The sequence below is a fragment of the Rhinoderma darwinii genome, unplaced genomic scaffold (assembly GCF_050947455.1).
Source record: "Rhinoderma darwinii isolate aRhiDar2 unplaced genomic scaffold, aRhiDar2.hap1 Scaffold_2298, whole genome shotgun sequence".
Classification (NCBI taxonomy): domain Eukaryota; kingdom Metazoa; phylum Chordata; class Amphibia; order Anura; family Rhinodermatidae; genus Rhinoderma; species Rhinoderma darwinii.
The window spans coordinates 23,526-41,554 of NW_027462607.1; the positions used below are offsets into that span (position 1 = coordinate 23,526).

General features: G+C 42.4%; 1 protein-coding gene across 2 annotated transcripts; it reads right to left on the reverse strand.

The window, feature by feature from the left end:
* Window positions 1-1,430: 1,430 nt before the first annotated feature.
* Window positions 1,431-17,720, reverse strand: LOC142702414 (uncharacterized). Of its 2 annotated transcripts, none has more exons than XM_075848174.1 (7): window positions 17,354-17,719; window positions 16,823-17,204; window positions 16,192-16,356; window positions 15,984-16,107; window positions 14,145-14,242; window positions 9,565-9,676; window positions 1,431-1,824 (listed from the first exon to the last, which is right to left on the reverse strand). In XM_075848174.1, the coding sequence occupies exons 2-7, from the start codon at window positions 17,012-17,014 to the stop codon at window positions 1,760-1,762; spliced, it is 756 nt and encodes a 251-aa protein (XP_075704289.1). In that variant the 5' UTR covers window positions 17,015-17,204; window positions 17,354-17,719; the 3' UTR covers window positions 1,431-1,759. The 2 variants fall into 2 exon arrangements, with proteins under 2 accessions (XP_075704289.1, XP_075704288.1); XM_075848173.1 differs by lacking the exon at window positions 1,431-1,824 and adding an exon at window positions 7,266-8,770 and having other exon boundaries at window positions 17,354-17,720.
* Between the last annotated feature and the right edge of the window lie 309 nt (window positions 17,721-18,029).

Genomic DNA, 18,029 nt, shown 5'->3' on the forward strand with positions numbered 1-18,029 from the left:
CCTAAAGGGTTCATAAACTTTCTAAATGCTATTGTGAATACTTTGAGGGGTCTAGTTTCTAAAATGGGGTGTTTCATAGGGGTGTCTAATATATGGGCCCCTCAAAGCAACTTCAGAACTGAAGTGGAACCTAAAAAAAAAAAAAAATGAGGCAATAATTTGCTTCTCCTGATGAGCATTGCCTACTCCAAGATGACCCCAGTTTTGCCCGTTTGTATAAACGGAGACCCCTATTAGACCGTTTCAGTGTCCGGTTTTCCCAAGCATACACCCCCGAGACGTTTATTTCTATTGAGGAGTCCTTGGTACATTTTAAAGGGAGGCTTCAATTCCGCGAGTACCTGCCGAGTAAGAGGGCAAGGTATGGCGTGAAGATGTATGAGCTGCGGGAGTGCATCAGGGTATACCTACAAATTTAGGATACATGAAGGAAAGGCCACCCCCAAACCAGACTGCATCCTGGACTACAGTAGGTACTTGGGAGGGATGGACTTGTCAAATCAAGTCCTGAAGCCCTACAGCGCCATGCGGTGTGGTATAAGAAGCTGTTTGTGCACATCATACAGATGGCATTGTACAATGCGTACGTGCTACGTCGATGTACAGGCCAGACGGGAACTTTCCTGGAATTTCAAGAGTTGGTTATCAAAAATCTAATCTTTAGGGACCAGGAAGGGGGGGCACCCAGTACTTCTGGAAGCGGGGCCACACGCATCGTACCAGGGCAACACTTTCCAGGAGAAGTTCCAAAACCGGTGGAAAGGGAAAGAGTCAAAAGGGGTGCAGAGTCTGCTATAAGAGGGCGATAAGGAGGGACACAATATATCAATGTGACACGTGTCCTGAAAAACCAGAGCTCTGTATAAAAGATTGTTTTAAAATTGATCATACATCCCTTGATTTTTAATTTAGCCCAGTTTTACTTACCCTGATGCACTCCGCACAGCTTATCCCCCGTCGTCTTTCCCTTCTGAGCCCTGCTGTGTGCCCAGGCAGCTGATAACAGCCACATGTAGGGTACTACCGTACCCAGGAGAACCCACATTACATCTTAAGGGGTGTAGGTCTCCGGTGGCGCATGCTGGGCACACTATATCGGACACTGACATGCCATATATATATATAAAATTGCAAATCTCACTCTGCACCATCTGCTGCGCATTATCTTTTACACAGTACCTGTGGGGTCAAAATGCTCACTACACCTCTAGTCTTAAGGGGTGTAGTTTTTAAAATGGGGTCACTTCTCGGGGGTTTCAACTGTACTGGTGCCTCAGGGGCTTCTGCATACATGACTTAGCACCAGAAAAGCTTCAGTAGGCCAAATGGTGGTCCTTTCCTTCTGATGCCTCACATGGGCCCAAACGTCAGTTTATCGCCACAAATTGGGCATTGCCGCACTCAGGACAAATTGGGCAACAAAATGGGGTATTTTATTTCTTGTGAAAATAAGACATTTTCACCCAAAACTACATATTATTGGAAAAAATTAATTTTGTTTGAATTCCCAGTCCAATTCAAATAAGTTCTGTGAAAAAACTATGGGGTCAAAATGGTCACAACACCCATAAATGAATTCCTTGAGGGGTGTAGTTTCCAAAATGGGGTCACTTCTGGTGGGTTTCCATTGCTTTGATACCTCTGGGGCTCTGCAAATGCGACATGGCACCCGAAAACCAATCCAGCAAAATCTGCACTCCAAAGAACACACAGCACTCCTTCCCTTCTGAGGCCACCCATGGGCCCAAACGGCAGTTTATCACCACAAATGGGGTATTGCTGCATTCAGGACAAATTGGGCAACAAAATGGGGTATTTTGTTCCCTGTGAAAATAAGAAATTTTTATCAAAAATGACATCTTATTGGAAAAAATTTCATTTTTTTAATTTCACAGCCCAATTCAAATATGTGCTGTGTAAAAACTGTGGGGTCAAAATGGTAACAACAACCATAAATTAATTCCTTGAGGGGTGTAGTTTCCGAAATGGGGTCACTTTTTGGGGATTCCTACTGTTTTGGCACCTCAACACCTCTCCAAACCTGGCATGCTGCCTAAAATATATTCTAATAAAAAAGAGGCCTCAAAATGCACTAGGTACTTCTTTGCTTCTGGGGCTTGTGTTTTAGTCCACGAGCGCAGTAGGGCCACATGTGGGACATTTCTAAAAACTGCAGAATCTGGTCAATACATATTTAGTAGTGTTTCTCTGGTAAAACCTTCTTTGTTACAGAAAAAAATTGAATAAAATTGAAATTCAGCTGAAAAAATTAAATTTGCAAATTTCATTTCCACTTTGCTTTAATTCCTGTGAAATGCCTGAAGGGTTAAAAAACTTCTAAATGCTGATTTGAATACTTTGAAGGGTCTAGTTTTTAAAATGGGGTGTTTTATGGGGGTTTCTAATACATAGGCCCCTCAAATCCACTTCAGCACTGAACAGGTAACTTCAAAAAAAGGCTTTTGAAATTTTCTTAAGAATATGAGAAATTGCTGTTTATGTTCTAAGCCTTGTAACGTCCAAGAAAAATAACAGAATGTTCAAAAAACAATGCCAATCTAAAGTAGACATATGGGAAATGTGAACTAGTAACTATTTTGGGTGGTATAACCGTCTGTTTTACAAGCAGATGCATTTAAATTCTGAAAAATGCTATTTCTTGTAAATTTTCTCAAAATTTTGCAATTTTTCACAAATGAAGACTGAATATATCGTCCAAATTTTACCACGAACATAAAGCCCAAAGTGTCACGAGAAAACAATCTCAGAATCGCTTGGGTAGGTTTAAGCATTCCGACGTTATTACCACATAAAGTGAAATATGTCAGATTTGAAAAATCTAGGCTGCGTCCTTAAGTTGTCACGGAAAATTTTATTTTTTATATAATATTGCTTTTAGTAGGTCATTAAAATAAATTGTATTTATTTGTGTTGTACTTTTTATTTTTTTCTTTCTTTTTCTTCTCTATGGGGGCTACCATTTTTTTTTTCATCTCTGTATGTGTTGATTAACGACACATACAGAGATGGAATACGGCAGCTACAATGCATAGGAGTCAATGAACGGCTCCCGTCCATTGTATCTGCTCTCTGGCTCTGTACTGCGCAGACGCAGGTCAGAGTCACACAGCAGAGCAGCTGTTTGCAGGGAGAGAGCAGGCGCCATCATGAAGACCAGCTGCACTGCATGTAAGATGTGTGTGTCTGTCCCACTCTCTATCTCACAGACCCCCGCTCTCGTGACCCCCCCCCACACCCGACGGCCCCCCCTGTAGTCGTGCAGGAGACTCTGTATAAAGGACACATGATGTAACTGTCCTGGGAATGCTGGGTGATAATATGCCCGGTGTTAGTGTGGTCACCCAGCTTTCCCAGACCCCTGTCACATTCCCAAACAGTCTCAGCACAACTAGAGAGATTTACCGTTCAGGGGTCTGGGAAAGCTGGGTGACGACAATTACCCCTCCTACTGGAGTATGTTTGGGGATGTGACTAATGAACCTCTCACACTCCAGTAGGAGGGGTAATGGTGGTCACCCAGCTTTCCCAGAAGCAGATATAACCAGGAAAGGGCTGGATTGATGGGCTGAGGGTTCACAGGGTTTTTGGTGATCCCCCTCTGTCATGTGATCGGACCTAGGTTACCGGTTCATCAGACGGGGTTCACGTGACTATAAATCTGTCCATAACAAGAGACAGTGCACTCAGGACAAGCCCTGCCCTCATGCCGTAGTTGTGGTTCTGTCTGCAGTGATGGCGGTGGGTGGCTCTGACACCCTCCTCCCCCGTCGGGTCATCTCAGGACAGAAGGGGTGTCCGGATTGGAGACACAGCGCCGCACCTGTCCTCAGGTTGTGTCTGGTATTGCAGTTCACCTCCATTGAAGTGAATAGGACAGAGCTGTAATACCACACCCGACCTGAGGACAGGTGCGGCGCCATGTTTTACTGGACGATCCCTTTAACACTTTTCTCGTGCCTGCAGAGCTGTGTGTGGGGCAGAGCGGAGTGTTAACGCGCGCCGCTGATACTTCATAGCCGCTTATCAGCTCTTTTGAAGAATCAGCGGCAAGCACCCCCCCCCCCCCACACACACACACACACACACACACACAAACACGCAAAATCAAGTGTAATCAAGAGGTTTTTGATGTGGTTTTTATAGCAAAAAAGGGAAAGGGAGACCCCGCTGGCTGGCAGGCACAACACTGTAACAAAGTGAAACTAATCTGCGGTTAGGCAAAATAGAGAAGGGTTGCCCTTGTTTCCAGCCAGATACAGGAGTATTCAATAAGATAAAATATAACTTTTATTGGGTATGATTAAATAAGTAAATGATCAAAGACAAAACGACACTCGTTTAAAAACAAGCCAATGCTCACTGGCAGTAGAAGATCTGCGTGCTGAGATGCAAACAGTCAGTCCAGTGTAATGGGTCAGTGTTTAGACAGCGTCTGCAGTAGGCTGAAATTGCAAAACAAGATCATAGCAGCGGCTGACAGTCAGTGAGACATTGCGTATAAAACATAGCGAGAAGCCCCCCCGACATGTTTCGCTACGAACGTAGCGTCCTCAGGGGTTCATATGGGGCTACTGACGGCGTATTGTGGATCCACACCCTTTTAAAGCCTCGGTCCGCCATGACAGTGGGCGTCGGTCCGCAGGGACCCAATGAAAAGAGGCTAAACAGACCGGCCGTCAATAGTGAGACGAGCGGGTCATAAGGCCAATCAGAATGGCCAATGGACTGCACCAATCAGAAATCCAGGAGGGCGCGCCTGCGCACAAAAAGTCGGCGCACATCCTTAAAGGGTGGGAAGACCTTCTAACCGATAATTCTCTACGCATGCTTCACTACCCCTTGGACTTTGAAAAAAGTGCCTTTGATCAAATTAACCTCCAGTTGCAAAAGGAAATTGAGGATATTAAAATCTTCAGTACCACATCCGAATATAACAACTGTGAAATCAAACTACAAAGAAATATCGAAAGCCTGCAAAGAGAAATGAAGGAACGCAACACCGTAAATATATACGAGACCGCAAAGACTTTGAAACGGGACAAGCGTATTCATTCCGTAAACACACACACCCCCTGTTATCCATCGTGAAATTAGATCTACTGACTACTCTGAATCTGATATCTCCGGTACAGATGACCCTAGGCCATCCCTTGAGGATAAGAGACTGGGGACAAAGCGAAAAACCAATAACAGGAGATATAATCCTCCAAAAAGAACCTTTTTACCTCTTAAAGTAAATAAACAAATATGCCCTATACAACCTGGCCAAGAAAATCCATCCAGAGTACCCATGTCGGCTCCCTCTTCTTCCTCCTCCTATGCTTTACCCACTATGTTCACGACCAATACGGTTACCACCCCCTTCACAGCGGGGAAGAACACTGGACCATTGGGAGCAAGCATTACAGTGTCAAGTGGCACTGGGAAGAGTCCATCTACTCTAAATACTCAGTTTCCTTTTTTAGGACCACCCAATTTGGGTTGGAATCAGGTGAGTTGAGGGACTTGAAGTCAGGGGACCTGATGACTAAAAATGACAGAATGCAGATATATCATTTATCTTCTTTCCAACAACTGAACCCATATCAGATGGCGCTTCTACAGAAAGGCCTTTCATACCCTCCCACCCCTGGCTATGACGAATTCACTTGGACCAAAGATCTACATTTATTTGCACGGAAGTTAGCTCTACTTAAACATTTTAAAGTTAACCCTTCTCCGAACACTCCAAATACTCCCAATGAATTGAGGACTCTTACTGACCTCGAAGCACTTCTTAATGAAAATGAATTTGGAGCTACTATGGCCACGGGTCCTTTCTCGTCTTTGCGACCAGAGTCACACATGACACCACCGTTCTCCCAATATGGCCACATCGACATATTTGTCAAGATGGTCAGTGCAGATCTACGAGGGTTAAAATACGCTAAATCCAAAGTCTTTGGTAACCTCAGTCATATGGAGCAGGTTGCATTGGATGAACTCTCTAAGAATGAATCCATCATTGTTAAGCCATCGTACAAGGGGGGTAACACTGTCGTTATGGATAGGGATGATTACACATCTATGGTCCACAGACTTTTAGATCATGTGTCCACTTATACCATTCTTGCAAAAAATCCTACCGAACAGTTCACTAGTGAATTACATTCCTTACTTTCGGAGGCAAAATCACAGTTTCTCATCACACAGGATGAGTTTAAAAGAATGTTTAATCCTAATCCAACCCTTTCAACATTCTACGCCTTGCCTAAGGTTCATAAAACATCTCGTCCAATACCAGGCAGATCTATCGTTTCGGGGAACGATAACCTCACGCAAGGGATTAGTTATAAGTAGATGAGATGCTCTCATCCTTTGTCACAGCCTTGCCCCCTATCTTAGAGATACTAAGGACACTGTCACCAGGATCCAGGGGATTTCTGTTACAGCCACCACCTTAATAGCCAGCATTGATGTTGAATCTCTATACACTAACATTAGACACGATCTTGGTTTAACTGCTGTGCAATATTTTTTGAGCACGAAGGGCACTCAGTTCCAAGCACACAATGGATTCATTATTTGACTACTTAAAATTATTTTATCCCACAATAATTTTATGTTCGATGGCGAATTTTACCATCAAATAAAAGGCAGTGCCACGGGCACAGTTTGTGCACCCACATATGCTAATCTTTTTTTACGGTGGTGGGAAGATAGTTTTGTTTTCACGGATGATTTATGTTTTTTTACCTGTCACATTTTATTCTGGGGTCGATACATTGATGATATTCTTATTTTTTGGGATGGGGACAAATCACTTTTCTTGGACTTTATGGAGATTCTCAACATCAATGACATAGGCATGAAATTCACTTACGAAATACACGAGAAAGAAATTAATTTCCTGGATCTCAAAATCTCGCTGGACCCTGGTGGCAGTGTGCACACCGACATCTATCAGAAGACTACTGCTACCAACAATTTCCTACATTGGGAAAGTTTCCACCCTCCGGCCCTGAAAAAGGGTATTCCCATAGGACAGTATCTCAGAGCGAAAAGAAACTGCTCCGATGAGAAGTCCTTCCAATCTGAATGTGACAAACTTTATGACAAATTTTGCGCACGTGGGTACCCTAAAAAGTTCCTACATAGAGCTTATGCCAGAGCTAGAGCCATCACTAGAGGGGAGTTACTTTATGGAAGAGGGAAGATAAATGCTCCATTATCACCCCAAATTAGATGCATAGGCAATTTTGATATATGCTCTCCTCAGATTTTCTAAATACTGCAAAAACATTGGCCTATTCTTCAAGCTGAGACAACCTAAACAAAACCTCACACCAAAAAATGGTGTATGCTGGGGTCCCTTATTGCAAGTAGACAACCTAGAAGCGAACCATGAAGGGACATAGCCCTTAAAGAAATAGTATACTGAATGATATACAAAAGTACAAAAAATCTTTATTAAATATAATCACCAATAACATATAATGGAATAAAAGATGGGATACATCATACACGGAGATATATACAGCAGGGTCAGATGGCATAGACCATAGACAAACAGAGTCAACCATACAAGGATGACCAAACCACGCTCAGATAGTTCATATGACAGAATTATAAACCCATGGGTATAAGGTAATAAGGCCCACACGTAGTATAGAGCTACCAGCTGATTATGACAATATGCAGAGATAGACAATAAGGTCTATCATTGCCTACAAAATATATAGCAATACATGAAAAGTGAAGCTAGAAGCATCCAAAGACAACATATAGGCTCAAATGGCCAGAAAGATATAACTCTGACGAAGCCGGTCTACAGGGCGAAACGCGCGTCGAGGCGTTCATTCATCCATCCACTTTTTTGATCTCCTGCACTCCTTATCATGTCCCAGGGTATGTGCTAGCTTTTTCAGCCTCTACATGATTGTACTATTGCGTCCAGCTATTGTCAGTTATATCTTTCTGGCCGTTTTAGCCTATATGTTGTCTAACACAGGGCTGTGTTGGGTGAATAAATTCACATTTTTTGCTGAGTGCTGCTTCTAGTCTCTTTTCTTGGATATATGTATGAGGAGTACGTCACTCCTTAATTTTTGAAGCTAGCACCAACCGTTTATTGGCTATCTACACAGTGCCGCTCCTATACCCTGTTCTATAGTGTATATATATATATATATATATATATATATATATATATATATAGGTGTAACCTGTCAGTGTAACCCTGCCTGTAATGATAATGAGATGGTACATTATGAATGGTGGATCCTGTGTTATCTATATATACACGTTACCTGTCAGTGTAATCCTGCCTGTGATGATAATGAGAGGTGTGATGAGAAGTGATCTATACAGAACAGGAAGGGTCAGTCCATTATGAATGGTGGATTCTGTATTATCTATATATAGATGTTACCTGTCAGTGTAATCCTGCCTGTGATGATAAGGAGATGAGTGCTGAGAAATGATCTCTACAGAACAGGAAGGGTCAGTCTATTATGAATGGTGGATTCTTTGTTATCAACATATATAGATGTTACCTGTCAGTGTAATCCTGCCTGTGATGATAATGAGAGGTGTGATGAGAAGTGATCTATACAGAACAGGAAGGGTCAGTCCATTATGAATGGTGGATTCTGTATTATCTATATATAGATGTTACCTGTCAGTGTAATCCTGCCTGTGATGATAATGAGATGACTGCTGAGAACTGTAAGGAGCAGTCTACTATGAGACTCATTGGCCAGAGGGCAAACTGCAAGATTAGATAAAGACAAAAAAATAATATAAAAAAAACGCACCAAAAAATCATAAAAAATATGTTTAAACGAAAATTGATTTAAACAATAGATCATTTTCTGATGACACATTCTCTGTAAGTGGTTGAAATGAGCTTTCCTAGATCTCGGCCTAGAGTGCAGCTGTTAATCGCAGCCGCTGCCCCCCAAAATCTGATGCTAAGCCTAGTGCATGACCGGATTCATAGAACACCTTGTAGAGAACTTCTATGTGCAGTCACAGCTCCCTCAGGTGCTGCACTATGTATAACACATTGTCTGACGTGTTACTGTAATGTAGAACTAAGGAGGAACCCCACCTTAAAGAGAACAGAAAGGAGAAGACCTTTTCTCTCCTCAGTAGATGTTGACTCGCTCATTGCTGTGACGCTATCTAATCATAGTGGACAGCCTCACAGCGATGCAAAGACCTGCAGGAAATTTCACAAAATCAGCAGGTTTTCTGCATCGCTGTGAAGCGGTCCGCTCTGATTGGACAGCGTCACAGCAAAAAGTGAGGCAACGCCTACTGAGGAGAGATGGTGTCTCCTCTTTGTACCTTTAATTACAACACGCATATGTTAGGTGCAAAACGGAGTAAGGGCTGTAGTGGAACAACATGGAGGGGGGCAAAAAAGAAAAAGACAGCGTTGGAATCTGGAGGACGCCAAGTATAAGGGGAGGAATGTGGTTAAAAAAACAACAACAAATAACACAGCAGGTCCTGCTTAATAAACCACGGAGTTCACTTTCTAAATTCATTATTACTGACCTCTGGTAACACCTCCTGGAATTTCCTCCTCCGGTTCACTCTTACACGGTTGATCGACCCTCACTCGCTCTTCTTCTTCATCCTCTGTTTTAATAATAGTCAGATCTTCCCCCTGATTTCACATATGTAACAATTCAGTACAATACAGCAGAGAGTGCGAAGAATCTAACAGATCAACATAAGAAACCACCAAAATCTATGACCACATCTATGACCGTTAGGGATGCACGATGCCTCGAAACTTCCATACTGTTTAGATACCGTTATGTCATGTATTTCGATACTTAGCTCTGCGGCCGCACAGCTCAGTATAGTAACACATGAATGTATGAGAGCGGGGCTGCGGCTGTGTGATAGTCATTGCCCGGCTCCTGAGTCATGACGAGTGCGCGGGGTCAGGATGATGCGTTGCGGCCAGCGCTGCACTAATGATTGCCGGCACTGAAGACAGAACATGGCGGGCGCGCTGCAAAACACCCCCATGTTCTGTCTTCAGTGCCTGCACCGCCGCTTATTATAGTTCAGCGCCGGCCGCATCACCTCATGCTGACCGCGCTCTCACTTATGTCAGGAGCGGGGCAATGGTTGTATTACGCATCAGCAGCCCCGCTCTATAACGGCGGAGATCAGAGAAACCTCTCATCTCCGCCGCTATTCCCCTGAATGCTGCGATCACAGCGGACTGCAGCATTCAGGAGAAAGGGAGATGCCCCTTGGATCGCATCGCAGGAATCCCTGTGACGCGATTGAGGGACATACCATATATGGGCAGACAGCCCAGGGTCCATTGAAGGACCCCAGGGCTGTCCTACCATATTTCCTGTTGTTAGGGCATATTGAGGTATGTCCTAACAGCTGCCTGTGTACTATCAGTGCACAGGCTAATATACTGGTATGTAGATATATGCCTGTGTACTATCAGTATATAGATATCTGCCTGTGTACTATCAGTATATAGATATATGCCTGTGTACTATCAGTATATAGATATATGCCTGTGTACTATCAGTTTATAGATATATGCCTGTGTACTATCAGTATATAGATATAAGCCTGTGTATTATCAGTGTATAGATATATGCCTGTGTACTATCAGTATATAGATATATGCCTGTGTACTATCAGTATATAGATATATGCCTGTGTACTATCAGTATATAGATATATGCCTGTGTACTATCAGTATATAGATATATGCCTGTGTACTATCAGTATATAGATATATGCCTGTGTACTATCAGTATATAGATATATGCCTGTGTATTATCAGTGTATAGATATATGCCAGTGTACTATCAGTATATAGATATATGCCTGTGTACTATCAGTATATAGATATATGCCTGTGTACTATCAGTATATAGATATATGCCTGTGTACTATCAGTATATAGATATATGCCTGTGTATTATCAGTGTATAGATATACGCCTGTGTGCTATCAGTATATAGATATAGGCCTGTGTACTATCAGTGTATAGATATATGCCTGTGTGCTATCAGTGTATAGATATATGCCTGTGTACTATCAGTATATAGATATATGCCTGTGTACTATCAGTATATAGATATATGCCTGTGTATTATCAGTGTATAGATATATGCCTGTGTACTATCAGTATATAGATATATGCCTGTGTACTATCAGTATATAGATATATGCCTGTGTATTATCAGTGTATAGATATATGCCTGTGTACTATCAGTATATAGATATATGCCTGTGTGCTATCAGTATATAGATATATGCCTGTGTGCTATCAGTATATAGATATAGGCCTGTGTACTATCAGTGTATAGATATATGCCTGTGTGCTATCAGTGTATAGATATATGCCTGTGTACTGTCAGTATATAGATATATGCCTGTGTACTATCAGTATATAGATATATGCCTGTGTACTGTCAGTATATAGATATATGCCTGTGTACTATCAGTATATAGATATATGCCTGTGTACTATCAGTATATAGATATATGCCTGTGTACTATCAGTATATAGATATATTCCTGTGTACTATCAGTATATAGATATATGCCTGTGTACTATCAGTATATAGATATATGCCTGTGTACTATCAGTATATAGATGTATGCCTGTGTGCTATCAGTATATAGATATATGCCTGTGTACTATCAGTATATAGATATATGGCTGTGTGCTATCAGTATATAGATATATGCCTGTGTACTATCAGTATATAGATATATGCCTGTGTACTATCAGTGTATAGATATATGCCTGTGTACTATCAGTATATAGATATATGCCTGTGTGCTATCAGTATATAGATATATGCCTGTGTACTATCAGTATATAGATATATGCCTGTGTGCTATCAGTATATAGATATATGCCTGTGTGCTATCAGTATATAGATTTATGCCTGTGTGCTATCAGTATATAGATATATGCCTGTGTGCTATCAGTATATAGATATATGCCTGTGTACTATCAGTGTATAGATATATGCCTGTGTACTATCAGTATATAGATATATGCCTGTGTACTATCAGTATATAGATATATGGCTGTGTACTAATATATGCCTGTGTTCTATCAGTGTATAGATATATGCCTGTGTACTATCAGTATATAGATATATGCCTGTGTACTATCAGTATATAGATATATGCCTGTGTACTATCAGTATATAGATATATGCCTGTGTACTATCAGTATATAGATATATGCCTGTGTACTATCAGTATATAGATATATGCCTGTGTACTATCAGTATATAGATATATGCCTGTGTACTATCAGTATATAGATATGTGCCTGTGTACTATCAGTGTATAGATATATGCCTGTGTACTATCAGTATATAGATATATGCCTGTGTACTATCAGTATATAGATATATGCCTGTGTGCTATCAGTATATAGATATATGCCTGTGTACTATCAGTATATAGATATATGCCTGTGTACTATCAGTATATAGATATATGCCTGTGTGCTATCAGTATATAGATATATGCCTGTGTACTATCAGTATATAGATATATGCCTGTGTGCTATCAGTATATAGATATATGCCTGTGTACTATCAGTGTATAGATATATGCCTGTGTGCTATCAGTATATAGATATATGCCTGTGTGCTATCAGTATATAGATATATGCCTGTGTACTATCAGCATATAGATGTATGCCTGTGTACTATCAGTATATAGATATATGCCTGTGTACTATCAGTATATAGATATATGCCTGTGTACTATCAGTATATAGATATATGCCTGTGTACTATCAGTATATAGATATATGCCTGTGTGCTATCAGTATATAGATATATGCCTGTGTGCTATCAGTATATAGATATATGCCTGTGTGCTATCAGTATATAGATATATGCCTGTGTGCTATCAGTATATAGATATATGCCTGTGTACTATCAGTATATAGATATATGCCTGTGTACTATCAGTATATAGATATATGCCTGTGTACTATCAGTATATAGATATATGCCTGTGTACTATCAGTATATAGATATATGCCAGTGTACTATCAGTATATAGATATATGCCTGTGTACTATCAGTATATAGATATATGCCTGTGTACTATCAGTGTATAGATATATGCCTGTGTGCTATCAGTATATAGATATATGCCTGTGTACTATCAGTATATAGATATATGCCTGTGTACTATCAGTATATAGATATATGCCTGTGTACTATCAGTATATAGATATATGCCAGTGTACTATCAGTATATAGATATATGCCTGTGTACTATCAGTATATAGATATATGCCTGTGTACTATCAGTGTATAGATATATGCCTGTGTGCTATCAGTATATAGATATATGCCTGTGTACTATCAGTATATAGATATACGCCTGTGTACTATCAGTATATAGATATATGCCTGTGTACTATCAGTATATAGATATATGCCTGTGTGCTATCAGTATATAGATATATGTCTGTGTACTATCAGTATATAGATATATGCCTGTGTACTATCAGTATATAGATATATGCCTGTGTACTATCAGTATATAGATATATGCCTGTGTGCTATCAGTATATAGATATATGCCTGTGTACTATCAGTATATAGATATATGCCTGTGTACTATCAGTATATAGATATATGCCTGTGTACTATCAGTATATAGATATATGCCTGTGTGCTATCAGTATATAGATATATGCCTGTGTACTATCAGTATATATTTCTATCACTTATTATTGTGGGGCACGAGGCGTGATGATGAATTTAACCTCCATGTACCTCAGTAATAGTAATTAACCCCATCATGTACCTCACACATTAACCCATTATGACTGAGAAACATGATGGGGTTAATTACTATTAATGAGGTACATGGAGGTTACATTCATCATCACGCCTCGCGTCTCACATCAGAAAACGGAAGAACTTTTTTATTATTTTTTTATTACTATTGGTAAAGTATCGTTTTGATATCGAAATCGCAATACTACACGAAGTATCGGTATCGGAGTCCAAATTCTGGTATCGTGACATCCCTAATGACCGCAGGACCGAAAAGCTCCGCACCCCCTATATAGACCTGGTATACGGCTCAGCTTCATCTACCTGATGATTCTCTGGGACATTGGGATTTTCCTCTGGACAGTCCTGGGAATACAGAGGACTGGGACATCTCTCTGGTGGATTTCTCCTACTGGATCCATCTGTAGGAAACACACAGTGACTGAATACATGACTACTGTATATCTGTCTATAGATCAGACACTTCTCTCTACACTTCTATGTGTACTGATCAGAGCCGGAATTACAATGTTGAGGTCCTCACTACCGGTGTCGAGGTCCCTGCACCTTGTAAGCCACAGGCCTAAAGTAGACTGTGCCCTACCAGAGCGAACGGCGGGGCGTAACTGGCTCCCTGCTCCACCATAGTATTTACCTGTATCTGCCTTCTGTGGACGCGGATACACATGAACGTGGCGGGACACAGGACGCCTCTATTTAGTTACCTGCAACCAAAAATGGTCTGGGTGTCACTTGCTTATTAGCCTCTTAAAGGCTGTGTACACCTCTGTAGGCAATATTTTCTATACATATTAATTAACCCCTTCACGACATGGCTATATACTTTCCAACTCCTGATGCCCTGGGCAGGTGTCACATAAATAAATATTGGCAGAATGGAACAGGGTTGTACTTTCCTGTCCGCCGGCTCTCCCCACAAGTGCCGGCACATCTCCCCCTTAGTTTAATCAAACTTATGCCAAACCCCTGCAGATAGCACCTCATCCCCTGTAGATAGCGCCACTGAAGCTCCCTCTAGGAGCGGAATCATTTGCCAGAGCGTTGCCGTCAACTTGGCTGGAAATTGTGCTTCTAGAGGGAGCCCCTGACGTCTCTGTCCATATATGGACAGTGATGTCAGGGACTCCTCTGGGAGTGGAATCCATGGCCTATTTTTGACCTGTTTAAGAGAACCATTTCTCAAATCTGACGTGTCACTTTAAGGGTATGTGCACACGGGGCTGATAAGATGCAGATTTTCTGCAAAGTATTTAATTGCGAGAAAATCTGCAGCGTATTACAGTAGTAGCAATGAGGATGAGATTTTAACAAATCTCATCTACACGTCGCGCCAAAAATGAGTTTTGGACGTTCCACCGTGTTTACGCCATGTGGAGACGTATCATAAGTGGGAATAAGATTTTACTTATCCAAGACATTGTGAGATTGTTTTTTCAGAACACGTTGTACTTTATATTCGTGGTAAATTTAGCTTCATACATTCTGTGTTACAGTTACTAAGGATGAAGAAAGACACAAGTCCATCAAGACCAACCTATAATCCGACCGTGTTGATCCAGAGGAAGATAAACCCCCATGAGGTGGATGACAATTGTCTCATTAGGGGAAAACTCCTCCCCGACTCCAAATCTGGAAATCAGAATAAATCCCTGGATCAGCGTCCCATCTCCAGAATCTAGTGCCCAGAACTTGTAATATTAAAGAGAACCTCCGATTATACGGACATTATATAGGAAACTATTATACTGCCGGAGTGTGCCGATAATCGTCTTTCTACATGACTTGTATTACCAGGTTTACTTCTGACTACAGCACGACTGCCCATAGTCCTCGCTGCCGGCTGCCCATAACTCTGCATTAGGAGACAGCGCGTCCTGCCCGTCTTCATGGCTCCTGTATCCAGAACGGCCGCCAGCGCTGTACAATGTAATGTGACCTGTAATGCAGAGTTATGAGCAGCCGGCAGCACGAAACACAGGGATCTAATGTGATGTAAAAGGAGCCGAAATTGTGGAGCTCCTACATTACATGTCATTGTACACACGTGTATATGTGCTGCACATGACGGTATTAAGGCCTCAACATGACCGCCAGTCCAGCCTGTGCCCACAGTAATGCCAGTATAGATCTGTCTCTTCTTACCTTGTGATGTGCGGGGCCGGTAGTCCTCCATCATGACCTCCTCGTACAGATCCTTGTGTCCTTCTAGATACTCCCACTCCTCCATGGAGAGATAGACAGTGACATCCTGACACCTTATAGGAACCTGACACACACAATGATACAGTCATTACCCAGACACCTCCAGTGCTGTTACTGTAGAATTTCCCAGCATTCCCAGCAGTGTCACCTCTCCAGTCAGCAGCTCAGTCATCTTGTAGATCAGTTCTAAGATCTTCTCATGTATCCCGGAGTGAGGGGGAGGCTCTGTGATGGGACTACTGCTCCATCCTCCTGACTCATGGATGATGGGAGTCGTACAGTCACCCGATGTCTTCTTCACTATTGTGTACTCCTGTGTATGGAGAGAGACACTTAGAGAACTGAACACAGTTTTCCCCCCTCAGTAGAAAGAGGGAGATTGTGACCCCGCTGTATAGACCTCTAGTGACCCCACATCTGTAATACTGGAGACCTCACCTACAAAAAGACATTGAGAAAATAGAACGAGGCCAAAACTAAAAAGGAAATAATATTGGGGGGACTAGATGGACCATGTGCTCTCCTCCTGCCGTCATCTCCTATGTTTCTATATAGATGTCATCCTGATCCTCCTGGTTCCTTGTCATTCTCATTGCTCTACAACATTACTATTGCTGCATTGGTGACATGACACATAACTGACCATATTGGTGGCTGATCTTCAGCTTCTTGACGTCACTTGGAAGATCTGGACGTTGTTATACAGGACACTGGATTCTTCCTATTATGTATTGTCCCTTCCCTATGTGGGACTTGTTCTATAATGTAGAAAAGTTTACCTCTCCGCTCAACAGGTAGATGATCTCCAAGGTGAAGTCTAATATTCTTCTGCTCATCTCATTCCTGTCCTTGTCCATTCTTGGTGGGTCATTCAGAAGGAACGTTGTGGAGGAGAAGATGAGAAAACTGGAGGAACTGGAGGATCTAGTACTGCAGATGTCTTTATGAAGAAAGGAGAAGATGGAAATCATACAGGGGACATCATGTGTGACATACAGAACCTCACTTATTGATCATTGAGAGAAACATCTTCTCAGAGCCGTCACCACATGGAATAAAGGGGTATTCCCAACACGGACATTTCTCCCCAGGAGATGCCAGGAATGTCTGATAGATGCGGCTCCACCTCTGGGTGGCCTTGTTAGGCGGTTCCCGTAACTCCTATAGAAAAGAATGTAGAGACACAATCTGCTCAGGTCCTCCTGCTATATAATCTGCTGCCAACAGATCAGACGGGTGGTCAATGTGACAGATGCCCTTTATGAATGAATACACCCCTAATATAAGTTTTTACAGATATTAGAAGTTACCTCAGAGATCCTGGATCTTCAGAGACATCTAAAATTCTTAATTATTATAGTATTCCCCTTTTCCTTGTAGATTATTTTACCGGATAGTAACTTTATTCACATCTGAAAGACAGATACTAACCATGGTTAATGGGAACCGGCGGTCACGTGTGAATGTGCAGAAGGTCCCGCCAGTCCTGCGAGCATGTGCGGAAGGTCCCGCCAGTCCTGCGAGCATGTGCGGAAGGTCCCGCCAGACCAGTGTGGAGGAGCGGAAGGTCCCGCCAGACCAGTGGGCAGGCGCGGAAGGTCCCGCCAGACCAGCGGGCAGGCGCGGAAGGTCCCGCCAGACCAGCGGGCAGGCGCGGAAGGTCCCGCCAGACCAGTGCGCAGGCGCGGAAGGTCCCGCCAGACCAGTGCGCAGGCGCAGAAGGTCCCGCCAGACCAGTGCGCAGGCGCAGAAGGTCCCGCCAGACCAGTGTGCAGGCGCGGAAGGTCCCGCCAGACCAGTGTGCAGGCGCGGAAGTTGCCGCCAGTCCAGTGCGCAGGAGCAGAAGATCCCGCCAGACCAGTGTGCATGCGCAGAACGTCCCACCAATACAGTGTGTATGTCCTGGTAGTTTAGTGTGAGGAAGCAGCATGTATTGTGCTGGGTGTGCAGGATCTCTGCATCATCTTATCACTTAGCAGTCACATC

Bases quoted from the DNA above. Each gene is read 5' to 3' on its own strand.
- LOC142702414 (XM_075848173.1), bottom strand. From the start codon at position 17,014: ATGATTTCCATCTTCTCCTTTCTTCATAAAGACATCTGCAGTACTAGA. The intron at 16,357-16,822 runs GTAAACTTTTCT...CTCCATACACAG, and splicing joins TCTACCTGTTGAGCGGAGAG to GAGTACACAATAGTGAAGAA. The intron at 8,771-9,564 runs GTCAGTAATAAT...CTAATCTTGCAG, and splicing joins TCCAGGAGGTGTTACCAGAG to TTTGCCCTCTGGCCAATGAG.